Source organism: Fundulus heteroclitus, chromosome 9 (genome assembly GCF_011125445.2).
Source record: "Fundulus heteroclitus isolate FHET01 chromosome 9, MU-UCD_Fhet_4.1, whole genome shotgun sequence".
In the NCBI taxonomy this organism is placed as follows: Eukaryota; Metazoa; Chordata; class Actinopteri; order Cyprinodontiformes; family Fundulidae; genus Fundulus; species Fundulus heteroclitus.
Genome location: NC_046369.1, coordinates 13179494 through 13193731, shown reverse-complemented (window position 1 = coordinate 13193731; position 14238 = coordinate 13179494). Strand labels below are relative to the sequence as shown.

The 14238-nt window shown below is 38.8% G+C and overlaps 1 protein-coding gene across 1 annotated transcript; it reads right to left on the bottom strand.

Annotated features, from left to right (window-relative positions):
• Nucleotides 1–1052: 1052 nt before the first annotated feature.
• LOC105939982 (N-acetyllactosaminide beta-1,3-N-acetylglucosaminyltransferase 3) lies at nt 1053–6956 on the bottom strand. Its single transcript, XM_021308538.2, has 2 exons — nt 6730–6956; nt 1053–2331 (listed from the first exon to the last, which is right to left on the bottom strand). The coding sequence occupies exons 1-2, from the start codon at nt 6762–6764 to the stop codon at nt 1179–1181; spliced, it is 1188 nt and encodes a 395-aa protein (XP_021164213.2). The 5' UTR covers nt 6765–6956; the 3' UTR covers nt 1053–1178.
• Between the last annotated feature and the right edge of the window lie 7282 nt (nt 6957–14238).

The following is a 14238-nucleotide window of genomic DNA, read 5'->3' as shown; positions in this document are numbered from 1 at the left end:
AACTCTGATTTTCTCTCAAGGGCCAAAGTGTAAAATAGGGTCAACTCTCATCATAAATGTCCTACTTCATTGTTCTGTTTTGGAACATAAATTAATAACAGACCCCAGTTTAGAGGCACTTTACACTTCATCAAACTCATACATAAATGTGCCCACAGCAACATGTCATTCCATTATATTAATGTGCGTGTCTAAGCACGGTTTCCTTTCAGTTGCCTCAAAGAGACTTATGAAGAGCTTATATGACATCCTTCAACGAATGCAAAAAGGCCAGCCACATAATAAGTTCAAGCATGACATTAATGCACATCCTGACAAGTTGCTCTTAGAATATAACAGACAGTAGTGTCACAGTTTCACAGGTCAATACTAAATAGAAAGGAAAATTATACAAACATTTAAAACTAATTAAATCTGGCAGTCCCCAACCCCGATCATCTGTGCAGAGGTCTGCAGAAATAATTCTCTCTAGCTTGAACATGTATTTACTTTTTGCTATATAAAAACACAGCCATCTTCAATAAATTAGAAAACGCGTTCCGATGAGGCTCCTTTACCGGATTAAATTATTATTTTTAAATAACAACTTTTAAGCAGGCTAATCAACATACTTCTCGTCAAGCCCACATTTCTGTATTTAAAAAAAGAAGCATTTTTTTAAATACAGAAATGTAAAAAAAAAAAGCATTTTTTTTATTATTAGCAAGTGAAAAAGAGGTCAGATTATCTTCCCATCCACTTTATACCCACTTAATCCTTGCAGGGATGTGGGAAGTGGTGTTTATCTCCAGCGGTCAATGGTCTAGAGCCAGCGTACACCTTGAACAGCTCACCAGGACATGAAACCCTGGAGAAACATCCAGGCCAACATAACCTCACGCCTAACAGTAATTAAAAGAGACCAGCTAACCCCTGGGCAGAGGGATCAATCTGGCGTATCCACAGAAAAGGGCTCAACCTCTCATGGATAGGCAGTGCAGGAAAAGTCCAAACTAAAAAAAAAAAAAAAAAAAAAAAAACGTCTTGAACAATACACCTTCTTGCTACGAGAGAAAAAAAAAAAAGAAAACAACCCGCACAGCCCAGGCTCAGCAGCATAACGTCACGCTACGGGGGGGTTTTGCATCCCCTCCGGCTGCACGTTGAACTTTCTTCCTTAATGTGAGAGACCGGAGTTCCTATCTCAGTTTATATGTGGGGCTACATTTCAGATGGGGATCATGCACTTGTTTCCACATTAGATACATGTCGGCCGGTAGGAACCTGTGCACCAAAAGCAGCTCCCTCAAATAGCAGGGTTCAGAATGATCCGCACCCTTCGACGGCATGTTCAGTCCCAGCGTTCTCACGCCGATGTGAGAGGAAGGGGAGAGCCCTGCTTTGGACAGACAGATCCCCATGAAGGCGTCATCGATGGGATGAATGGGTATGGCCTGAGACACTCTGTTTATCACCGACGCCGTGTAGCCGGACAGAAGGTAACCCCCTCCCCCACAGTACGGTTCGTACGTCTTTGACTCCTGTATCAGTTCTGGCACGAAATACTTGCTTCCCTTCCACCGGACGACCTTCTCGTTTTGGAACAAGTAGCCCGTGAAGAGGTGCTTGCTTCCGTCGTTGTCATCGAGGCCCTGGAGATATTTCACCATGTTGTCGGTGTGGGCGAACACGTCGTCGTCGCCGTTAAACAGGAAGCGAGCGTTCGGACACCTCTTATCCAGCCACTGGAGGAAGAGCGTCTGCTTCAGGGTGAGGTTGTGAAAGGTGTCGTTGAAGTCCCACTGGAGGATGTCGTTGAAGTCGTCTTGCTCCGCCTTTAGGAGTTTGTTGATTTTTAGCTTCTTGTGACCAGAGCCCTCTGTCCCTATGATGAATAGCCGTCGGATCCACACACCGTTTTGTAACCTCTCTTTAGCCCAGGTTTTACGCAGCACCTCCCGGCGGTCGTAATTCAAAGGGGAGCTCTTGATGACAAGCAGAAGGAAGACTTCTCTGGATCTGTTAGCCCCCCCACATTTGGCCGGCAGGTCCAGCAGCATGGGGAAACTGCGGCAGTGGCGGTAGTGGAGGAAGTCTTGGATGGCGTTTGGAAGAGAGCTGAAATCTTTCGTGTCGCTCATGGACAGGTTTGCTTGGCATCTTGGCTCTGAAAGTTCACGAATGTGGTATTTAAATACCAACTTCGATTCATTTTCAAATACATCGGTAAGGGGGCTGGGGACAGCGGAGTCAGAGGAGTCAGTGGAGTCAGGACTGTACTGACAGAGGTAAATGACCATAAAAATGACTCCCAGCCCGAAGACATATGAGATGTTTCCTCTTCTAAAAATCCTGTGAAAAAAAAAAAGATTTATATATATATAATATTGAATCATCAACAAAACTAAAACATCTATCATTAAAGTTATTTTTTCAGAGAAAGCCGACTCATTCCTGTTTTACTGGCATTCTGACTGCACCAGGCAGAGATAAACATGGCTGCATATTCAAGATGGTTCAGATTCTTGCCTTCAAGAGCTACATGTGGCCTGTGTAAATTAACTGACTAGATTACGTTGAATGACTAAAATTTATTAAGATTAGACAGTAGTTATGGCGAAATCGCACAGACCCACCCCCCCTGCTCCCCCCCTCCTCCTGCAAGACATCCGTGGAGGCGTCAAGCTGGAGCTGCGAAGTGATGAGACTTTCCTTCAAGGACACTTGCCTGCCGGCGGGACGGCGTTCATGGACATACATTTATCTCACGAACTTACACACGACAAATCTCAAATGTTTTCCTTCTGCTATTATGTGTCCCGTTATATTTGTGCTTTTTTGTGCAATTAGTTTTTTTTTTTATGTAGGAGTTCTCATACTGTATCGTGAGAGGTTTAGAGTATGATAAATTCTTCTCTTTTTTTCCCCCTCCCTCCATGTTTTTATTCTTCCTTCAACAAATTTCAAAGGCAGCGCCCTGTGGGCAAACAGTCCTGGGCAGTTTGGAGGAATGCGCCTAACGACTGCGCTGATAGCAACGGCTGACTGGCTGCGTTCCTTGGCAACGCAGGGCCTCAGTCAATCGTTGCCCCAAAATGTTTGTTAAGTGTATGTGATGGACGGTTAACTGGAACTGAATTTTCGACTGCAATGCAAATTGTAGTTGACAATAAAATTGATTGATTGAGTGATTGATTGATTGAGTTGTTCTTATTTCCATAATTAGGCATTTCCTTAATTAGTTTATTTAGCTTTATAATTCTTTGTGTTTAACGTCTCAGCGTGGCTAGGATCAGTCAAGCCAGTGATGACATGGGATCGAGCAGCATGGCTGCAGCAATAGATCTGACCACTGTAGCCCAAATCTAGGCTTTATGACATCTGAAATCAGGCTGAAAAAATACTGATTTCCCTTCAAACATAAATATTTTGGTTTCTTCTTATAGATAGGCACATGCAGTTCTGATTATTGAAAAAAGTCTCGTGTTTTTATGCTGCAAGTAAAGGATTTGTTGTAAAATTATGGTTCTACTTGCATTTGGCACGCGATCGATTAAAAGGCCTCTATAAAACCAAGCTCCCAGGCTGTATTTCAACCCCAGCCCACTCCTGTCTGTAGTTCACACTCCACTCGTAGAGTGGAAAAAAACTGGTACCAAGACTCGAATCTCACATAAAGAGTTCAGATCAAGTTTTGTGTCTTTAGGGCATGAGTCCAAGGCCATGCCAAGACAAACAGACTTGTGCTGCAGAAGCTTTCTCAGTCTAATATGGATTTTACACCAACACCTTCCCCCTTCTCTATCTCATCTGCCAGCACGAAACGGAGTTTGAATAATATCTTCTACAAAGTTGTTTAGCTCATCGGCTGGATACAACCTTCCTTTGGTTCAGTTGCAGCGGTATGGCCTCACCGCGACACAAGATCTATTACGGCTCTTCTAGCTTCAAGCGACTGGATGGAGAGCATCTCTGAGCATTGATATTTAAGTATGGCAAGCATACTTTAAATTTTCTGCTAGAATTTCGTCCCTCAAGCGTTTCACACCCTCTAACTGGGTTTCTTCCACCTTGTGTTTAGCTGCAACCATCTTCCCATCAACTCTGACAAGCCTTCCTGTCACTGCTGAAACAAAGCATACCTACAGCAGGATCTGGCCACCACCGCCTTTCACTGCGGGCCTGAAGTGCTCAGGATAATGTGCGCCGTTAGTTTTCCTACACATATAACATTGTTAATTTAGACCTCAAAGTTCTGTTTTGGCCTCGCTGGACCTGAAAACTATAAACTGCATTTCTTGTGGTTATACTGATCATCTATTTTACACGTTACTTTTTCTCAGTGTTTGAGCGCTCAAGGTTTTTTTTTTTTTTTTTTTTTTTTTTTTCCTTCTTTAAATGTGTTGATTCGTCTGCAAGTTCTTATGCGTCTCTTGGCTATTTTTTTCCTTAGACCCATGCCCATGCAGCAAATTTTGCATCGCTTAGTATAAACATAAAGTTAATCATTCAAAAGGCAAACATTTGTAAAGAAGCACAAAAAGAAGCAGAAAGATCATCCTCATCATCTTCATTTGTCATTGCAACTTTTCACATTCCAATGAAATTCGTCCTCTGCATGTAACCCATCCCTATGGGGAGCAATGGGCCGCCACGGTGCGGCGCCTGGGGAGCATTCTGAGGCTGAGGGTCTTGCACAAGCACACAGAATGGAAGTCTATGGGATTCGAACCAGGAACCTCACAGCCTTCCCAGGACGCAAGGGCCCTGCTCAAACCTCTAGGCCTCCACTCTCCATTATTGTAATAAAAATACCAGGCATGCTTTTGGATTTTATCATGTCGGTTTATTTTTCAAAGTAGGCAGTCTTGCAGACTAACCGACAAAAACGGTGAAGTGATACTAATTTTGTTCTTTGCTTCCTCTGTCCAAGGCTAATCTAAAACTTCCTCAAAATTTAAACACCCTGTTACCAGAGTAAAAGCGTATCTAGTGTCTTTACTAGTTTGCTCTGGGTTGGTTAAGAACCACTTCTGATTTATATACTATACCATTGTTGCACTTAATACTATGCATTAAGTACAAAAATGCATTACTGAGAAGAAAAAAAAAAGATACAACTATAGAACGTCTGTCCATGTTATACATTCCTGCTGTCATTAATCTGTAACAAAAAAGTTGCTCAACAACCTGGTTGCTTGTCAGGTTTGGGTCCTGGGTACATAGCTTTTGACAGTTTCCTCCTCAACCCATGATTTTGTAATTCCTTTGTAATGAGGAAATACACCTGACTATTCTGGAAATTAACACAACATTCAGAATATTTGTTAGTTTCAGTACGGTTTATGTTTCAAACATTTATAAATTGGTGCTGCGGATGTGCACGATCCCCATTTCTCTAATAATGGGCCTCGGTACCACCGGGAATGGTTTGTTTTGTTTTTGTTCTGTCTTTATTACTGTATACCAGTAGTCCATCTCCTCTTTAACTTTATAAGCCATGCTCACTCCGAGGAGTGCCTAAACTTAACACAATCTTCATTCTAATCCCAATTTTCATAGATAAACATTTTATTTCTCAGATCCAGCTAATTAAATCAATTCAATTTTTGACTGTGTACTTTTCTGGTGGTATCCCTTATTTTGTGTTACATATTTATTTATGTATTGATATATTTTTAAGAATGTATAAAGTGATATTTACATTCAGGTTAAAAGATAAAATCCTGTCAACATAGGCAACTGCTTCATGTTTGCATTTTTTCCTGGCAATATTGAGAAGATGCAAATAACTAGGATAGTAAAAAGTTAGGTTCTATTTGTATTAATAATGATAAAAATAGTCCTTTATTTGTCATTGCAACTTTTTTTCCATTCCAATGAAATGCTTTCTTTTGCATTTCATCTTTATCCCTTTGGGAGCAGTGGGCAGGTTTTGTGCCCTGGGAACATTGCAGCATTAATTTATTCTTCATTAATAAGACACTCCGCAAAACCAATGTCACTGTGTCCAGGGGATAAATCCAAACTCGTAAAAAGGAAATCAAATCAATAAATGAATAAAAACAGATTTCAAATTAGTGTATGAATTAAGTTTGGGTTCCACTGAAAAGAAACAGAAGGTAAAGATATTATTTTCTTGAAACATACCGTTAAACGTTTTTTTGTTGTTGTTGTTGTTGTTGTTTGTTTTAATTGTCTTTAAAAATACAGACAGGCTAAGCTCGTTGCCACCAGTAACTAAAAGAGACCGGGTGGGATTTTTTGAAGCTTTATTTCTCAAGTATATCCCAGTCTGTGGTTTCAAGCACTTTCAATTATAAAAACAGATCTATTGTTGGTCGATACTAATAAAACTTGAGCTTTAATGTTTTCACGGGAGATCTTCACAGTTTCCGAAACTAAAGCAAAAACAATTCCTATAATCAAGGAAGGGGAGTTTTAAGATTTCGGGCGCAACATTTTTTACATTTTAAACTTTGAGCAATGGTTATTTGTGATTTTCCCCACTTTTTTTTAAAATAAATAACTGGCGACCTGTCCAGGGTGTACCCTGGAGATAGGCACCAGCAACCTCCGCGACCCCATGAGGGAATAAGCGGGTTCAGAAAATGGATGGATGGAAACCTAAACAAACGCGACGCGAGAGCCAGAATTTGGCTGCCAAAGAGCGGAAAAGCGTGCGCTGATTTGAAATAAAGTTTTCAGTTACATAAAACCCACAATATATTCTCCAGGAATAAGTCCTACCTTATAATGGCAATCTGCGCATTTGACGAGGCCATCTCGCAACACTGAAAGCGGCGTTTCCGCGATGTGATTCAGTAGGTGAGGCAGCGGTGGGCACAGGTTACGGTTCGTCCAGGATGCTGCACCGTCATCAGGGCGTCTCTTTGCCCTGAGCGTGGCCTGTCAGGCTACTCAGGTACCCTCCCTCCCCCCATTCAATCAGGCATGCGCATAACATATCTGAACGTTAAGGATTGTTTGTATTAGTTCACTTCGTGCCTTTCTCTCTTAGTCACCGAGTGACAGCATGGCACTGAAGCAAAAAAAAAAAAAAAAACTCACATGCACACAAAAAAGAAGAAGAAGAAGAAAAAAAAAGAAGCACTATCCACTCCCCACGCAAAAGCCATTTTGGCACGCATTCATTTCGTCAAAGCCACATCCTCAGGCAAGCTTGCAGCAGTCACACAAAAATGAAAGCTCTTTGCTTGAGTTGCTCGCTATCAAAGAGTCTCTGCAGCGTGTGGGTGTGTCTGGCACATGCTCCGATTACAATCGATCGATTTTAATCATAGCGTGATGAAATATTTTGACATCCAACAGGCTGAACTCTTATGTGTCTTATATCATTCACGAATTATGATGGAAAACATTTGCCACCCACGTGGAAGTGCTCGAACCTTTGTACTTTTTGTCAAGTTACAGCAATAAACGTCATTAATTAAACCAAATTAAGTGGCCCAGTCGTAAAAAGCTTGGATACTAGTCTGATTAGGCGAATTAAAAAAAGATTTATACAATTTAAAGCAGGCATTTCCTCTCTGTGTGGTTAGAAATAATAGTTTAAAAACAAACTTTAGACTTCAGATAGTAAGGGAGTTTAAAAAAAATAACCTGTAACAATTATAGCTCCATTTTTCCGGAAAAATAAAGAGAACAATCAGAACAACAATAAAGAGAACAATCAGAAATATAATTGTGATAAAATAACATTTCTACTCTTTCCTTTTCCATGCAATAATAGAAAAAAGAGCAATCTCTCCAGAATACTTTTTTTTTTTTTTTTTTTTTTTTTTTTAAATCAGACAAAAATATATAAACTCCACTCTTTAGTTTTCTTCTTCACAGCAAACATGTAGAAGAAGGAGCTCAGATCAGGTGCATCAACCTCCAGCTCTTTTTGGCCATGTTCGGAGGAAATCTAAAAAGGAAAGTAGGAGCTGGAAACGGGGTAAACCCAAGCAAAAAAAAGTGTTCCAGTTAACACAGCTGGAGAAATCGCAGTCGAAGAAGACTATGGCGCATGTTGATTTTTCCGATCGGAAGCCGGGATTTCCGAGTTCCGACTGCAAAATGGAATGCAACACTCTATGTCCCCACCGTAGGCCCTAGTTTCTGTGAAGCTGGTAAGTGTTTATGGGGGTATGGAGCGAAAGACAGGGTACTGGTAAGACTGGAAAGACTGTTAGATTGAGACTAGGGTAGAGTTTCATCATTCAACAGGACAAGGGCATGACAACAACGTGGCTTTTTGAGTCATCGTGTTACTGAAAAGTGCTTTATAAATAAACTCGCCTTGCCTTTTTAGAGGGCAGCAGAGGGCATGCTGAGAAGGCTGGAGGCAGCAGAGACATATTTGATAGAAATGGTAGATGAGACAAAAACCTTTTCAACCGATGGTCACAGAATTTCAGTGAACCTCGACACTCTCTCCCAACATGAATTGTGCCAACATGAATCTTAACCTCAGGCCTGATAAAGATCCCACACTTCCTTCGAGCTACCACCCAACATCCCTTATAAATGCAAATCTTAAAATCACCTGGAAGACATTGGTCCCGAGGCTTGAAAAGATAAACCCTCATATCATGCATCCTGACAAGACTGGATTTAATAAAATAAAATAAAATAAATCAGATTTAAATAATACTAGACTCAGTCTAATGGACTATTGCAACAGGCAGAATAAAAGTGGTTTACCCGTTTCATTACATGCTCAGAAGGCTTTTGACAAGGTCATTACTCAAATTTCTATTTCCCACCTTCCACAAAATTAGATTTTGGACGTACTTTTTTTTTTTTTTTTTTTTTTCCTCATAGATCAGATTACTATGTTGCTCACCCAGTGATGGCATGACAACAAAGGGCTGGATTTCTAAGAACTTAAATCTTGAAAGAGGAACCAAACCCGATTGTCCACTACCCCTCCACCCCCACCACTTCATGCTTGATGGCTCATCGAAGACAAAAGCTAGTGGCTTATAAGGTTTTATAATATCAGGTTAAGCTGTTTCAACCTGCTGTTCTCAGAACACAACGTGTGCTAAAATTTAAAATCCTTTTTTTTTGGTTGGCAAAAGAGAATGTAGTAGAAAGGTGTGTGGCTCAAAATAATGGTGTGCAATCATTTCTTGGTAAAACGTGACCTTTTATTGGATAAACACATACATTTGTTTATCTAATTGGCATTTCACATTTACTTTTTAAAGGCTGGGTGTTCACTTGTGGGTTTCTGTGTATTCCCAGTACAGGTGACGCAACTTTCCAGGTATGTTCCAGCTGGCTCATCTTACTTTGTAAGAGGTGGGAAAGGCTCCAGTGACAAGACAAAAAAAAAAAAAAAAAAAAAGCACAGTCATAGTCGGAAGAGTAAGACATTCATTTATTTTTAAAAATTTGTTATACAAAAATGTAAAAGCACCGCATATAAACAGGGGAAAGTTGGAGCGAAATGTACACAGTCTACTATATAATAGAAAAATGAAAATTAAAAATCAAATATTTCAGCATTAGTAACATTACACACATACAGATTAAGAATTAAACACAATGACAAACTACAAAATTACTTAAATGAGGCTCAAAATAACCATTATAATATAAATGATCACACAGGCTTATAGCAGCGTGGTGAAACAAAAAAAAAATACAATAGGTTAAAAAAAATGTATATAAAAGTGCTGAAACATATTTATGAAACAGAGACTGAACCCACTAAAACAACACCACCTTTGATAAGTTAACATTAAAATCTTTTCAAAAACATGCCAACTGATTCCTGAGAAAAACACGATAATTTGCCTTTTGGCTCTGTGTTGTTTTTTTTGTTTTTTTAATCCTGGCTGATTAAACTGAATGAGACACAACATCAAAGATTGTTTCTGCGACAGATTTGAAAACAAGTTGAGCGTATAAAAGTTATTTAACATGATAACCGTCCAATAAACAGTGGTAGCGATGATACAGTAAGGCAGTGTTAATAATCAGATAAAAATATACAAGGTGCAAATGTTAGAGCTAGTTTTGCATATCCTCTCTCTTTATTCCTCTTGGATATTAAAATTTTATGATAAAAAAAAAGTATGCTGGCTACAGGTTTGGGTAGCCTTCGTGCATCAGAATGATGTTTATGCATTTGAATAGATTTTATTTTGCTATCATATACACAAGGTGTGATTGTCGCAGGTCTTTGCATCAGTGTCATTTAGACTTTATCGTTGATAGGTGTACCACTTGTTCTTGTCATCTCAACATAATTCTTGTCATTTTGACACGGAAAGAGCAACCAAGTGACCCCAAAACCTGTTTGTAATTAACAGCTCAGATTGTCTCACTGAAGAAAGGCTCTGGATGGACTGAGTAGGAGGTTTTGTTTCTCTTTTTAAAATCCAACGCACGCTGATCCTGCTTTTTGGCATAAAGAACGCCTCAGTATGAGAGAAGCTTGAAAACCCAGGGTCATGCTAGGCTGACTTATTCTTCGTCATTAAAGTTTTTTTTTTTTTTCAGAAAATGTCACGGATCAGAGACAGAGGACCCTGAATTCAGCCAGACAAGCAGAGGTTGAAATAAAAATAAATAAATAATAATAAAAAAGGTGATTTATTAACAGAGCAAAAAACAGGCAGAAACTCAGTAAACTGGATTTGATTGTTGAAGATTTGGCATGATCTTGGATTGTTCGGTTCTTCGAAACTCATCCTGGATTTGCTGTCATAGCAACATGTGCGTAAACCTAAGCCTGCTAGAGACCATGCTTATTTCATGCAAACAGGATTAGATGCAGTTTTATAAGCGGAGGAGATAGGAAGTCTATCCAGCCAGTGCACTTGGACCACCTAGTGGCAGGAGACGGGACAGAATTGTGGAACACCATTTTTTAATGTTTAATAAAAGACGAAACAAATGATGCTTAGTTCCTGTCGTTTTATTTGAAAAATATCCTTATAAAGAAAAGCCAGCAAGTCATCTTTTGCCTGCAATAAGAGATAGTTATGTAAAGTCAGCAATTCTACTATCAAATGGTATATTAGAACTTACTCTGAACGTCCTTTTGAAGCAACTCAATCTCTAGTGCAATCTTTCGCTTTTTCAAGTTGTGGAGTTCAATTTCTCCTCTTAATTTTTTGTTTTTTCAGGTGAAAATACAATTTTTTTGTGTTGATGATGCCGTTTATATAGGGAACGGATGGCAACCTGCATGAACGCGCAGTTATCTCAGATAACTTAATCCAGCCATACTAATCATAAACAACAGGTGTGTTGGAAGAACCCAATTAGCCGGATCAGGATTAGCCGGATGAAATCATCTTGGATGTCTCATTTGATCTCGGATGTTTTAAGCAACGTACGAAGAACGGACCCCAGGTCAAATAATCCAGGCAAAAACTAACAGAATCAGGTTGGGTTACAGGCTGGCATGTAAACCAGAAAACTGGTAGGATCTAACTTACCCCAGGCAGGAAAAAACACAATGATCTGGTAGAGTGCAAGGGACAGAGGCAGGTATAAGTAGGGGAGTGAGCAGGTGAACAGAATGAAACCAATTACCAGACTAGGTGGAGCTGATCAGGGGAAGGGAAGTGGTTGGAGGTGGAACTGAACTGACTGAATAACTGGCATGTGAAAACAAGTTAAATTAAAACAGTTCAAGAACCAATCTGGAACACAAAATAAATGACAAGACCCATGATGGAACTTAAACTAAGACTGAAACAGGACACAAGCTAAAATAAAAAAACAAGAACCCAAACAGAAATTTAACTAAGGCAGGAACTCAAACTATGACAGAAAACACTAATTAGGTTTGTGGAAACCTATTGAGAAATATTGTTCTTTTTTTAAAAAGAGCAACTAATACATTTCTTGTTACACTCTTCGTGCAGATGGAGCTTCTCCCAGGATTATGCTCACGCAAGAACCTACATTGCTATCAAAAGCTAGTAAAAAAGGATCCAACAAATTAAAGAGACAGGTATTTGTTCCACATAATCTCTCTTTACTAACTATGAAAAGAAACATTTTTTTTTACATTTAGAAATTACCAAAAAACAAACAGGGAAATAAAACTACAGAGCTGGAAATATGGGCCACGGACGGAAGGCATGATGGGCTTGTAACAGTGTGACGCCAGGAGCAATGCACTAGATGGCGCTGTGTTTTCTCCATAAATTACCAACACCCATAAACGGATAAATTCTAATCTAATGCAACATTTGTCAGTACAACAATGTTGGACAGATTACGTGAACTATTAGTTTGTAAGCCGTACATTTAATAATATACATGTGCAACCTGAAGGATGAAGAGCAGATCAGACATGATGATGCAGTCACACAGTTTTGATCTTTTGCTTTTCCTTTATTTTTATTTCATTTTGTCCAACAAAGCACACCTGTGTTTGTGTCCTACTATAACTGATTAAATGTTCTCTGTCCTTCACCGAGAAGGACATGGTGTTAATAATGTGCTTTAGGAAAACATTACCCGATTATATGTTTGTTTCTTCGGTCCTGCCTTGGTGACTGAACTCTTCATCTAGAAAACATCAAAGGAAATATGCAGCTTTCTTTCTGGCACACTTTGGGAAGGATAAGAGCATGTAATGTGGGAGGTGAAAACTTCTTCTCATTAAATATAAGAATTTTTCAGCATACATCAACCAGACACGTTTTGTTTTAAAGATCTTTTATTATTTAAAAAACACAATAGATAAATTCTTCTTACCTGATTTTAAACCCTGCACACTTGGGTATTCCTATAAACAATGCATCAAAAAATAATATTTAACTTGTCAGAGCAAACCGTTCACATAGGTTGGTAAACAGGGAAAAGCACATCACAGATATAGTTAATAAATGTGCAGTCTGGCGCAAAGATAATGATTTCCAGCAACAAGTATTGAAGAAAACAACTAGTCAATGGTTCTGGATAAAACGTTGCTTTTTCACCGAGTCCAGAGGAAACAACGACTGAAATTTTTGCAAAGCTGTGCAACACGGTCCAACTTAAACTGGCTTTCTTCATACATCGCTGTCCAAATGCATTGAGTCATCCCTCATTTTAAAGCTCTGTTCCACCCAGGAAATTATTACAGACACAATTACAGAAAGGGGGAAAAAAAATAATAATCAAATGCGTCAAGCCTGACGCTCTGTGAAAAACAAGTTACCGTGTTTTGTAAAAAGATTTAACCCTTTCACCCTTTTTGGCTTTCAAGCAGGTGAGCTCCCATAAGTAGTAAAATCAAAAACAAAAAACTGTACTAGTGTAACATTCTCACATAAATTTACTCCATTACTGACCACATCTTTGAATAAATAATTAATAAATATAATCATCTACCCTAGTACACATTTTTATCATGAAACTGGGGACATAGCTTCTTGGATTTTTCAGTATTTGAAGCACTGCGTCATGACAAGGTAAGATTTGTAAAACATATTTTGAAGTTCAATTTCTATCAGCGATTTATTACAAAAAAGGTATAGCAGTTCATGGGACTGCAGTAAAGTGGCATTCCATACGTTAGCATTTGAAACACTAGGGTCATAAAAAGTTCTTCAAAAACATATGTTTTTAATTTCAGTCTTGTTGGAGCAAAAGCAACATCAATAAAATGATCAAGATATATAGATATTGAAAATTTTGTTTTTTTCCTTAGACATCAAGTGTCAGTAATTATACCTATATTTACACCAATTGAACAATGTTTAAACAATAAGCACACACACACACACACACACAAAACTGTGTCTTGCATCCTTTAGGTTATATCACATTAAAGATGGTATTTGTTTATCTTTGTCTCAGTTTTCTAAGTCTCAAAAAACAGAAATTTCCACAAGAATGTGTACACATTTCAGAACCACTGTAAATGTTACAAAGAACCTCAATCTGACAAATGTTGTCTAAAGGGTTCCTAAATAGTTTACTAGAAGATTAGACATCTCTGTCACAAAATCGTTGGCTCAACGTGTGCTAAATAAATAGATCGGCATCAGCTGCAACATGTGAACAGAAAAACTAGCCTGGTAAAACAAGAAACAGGGCTTGCTTTTTTTTTTTTTTTAAGTCCAGTAAAAGTTTAAAGTTTTTAGTGATCATGAATTATTGACAACAAAAAAAAACAGACCGACACTATCCACTCCCAATCAAACAGAAAAGCTATAAAAATATATCACTCTGTAGTCACAATATAACTTCATATTTCATACTTTATGATTTAATTGGCAGACTCAATCTCAAAGG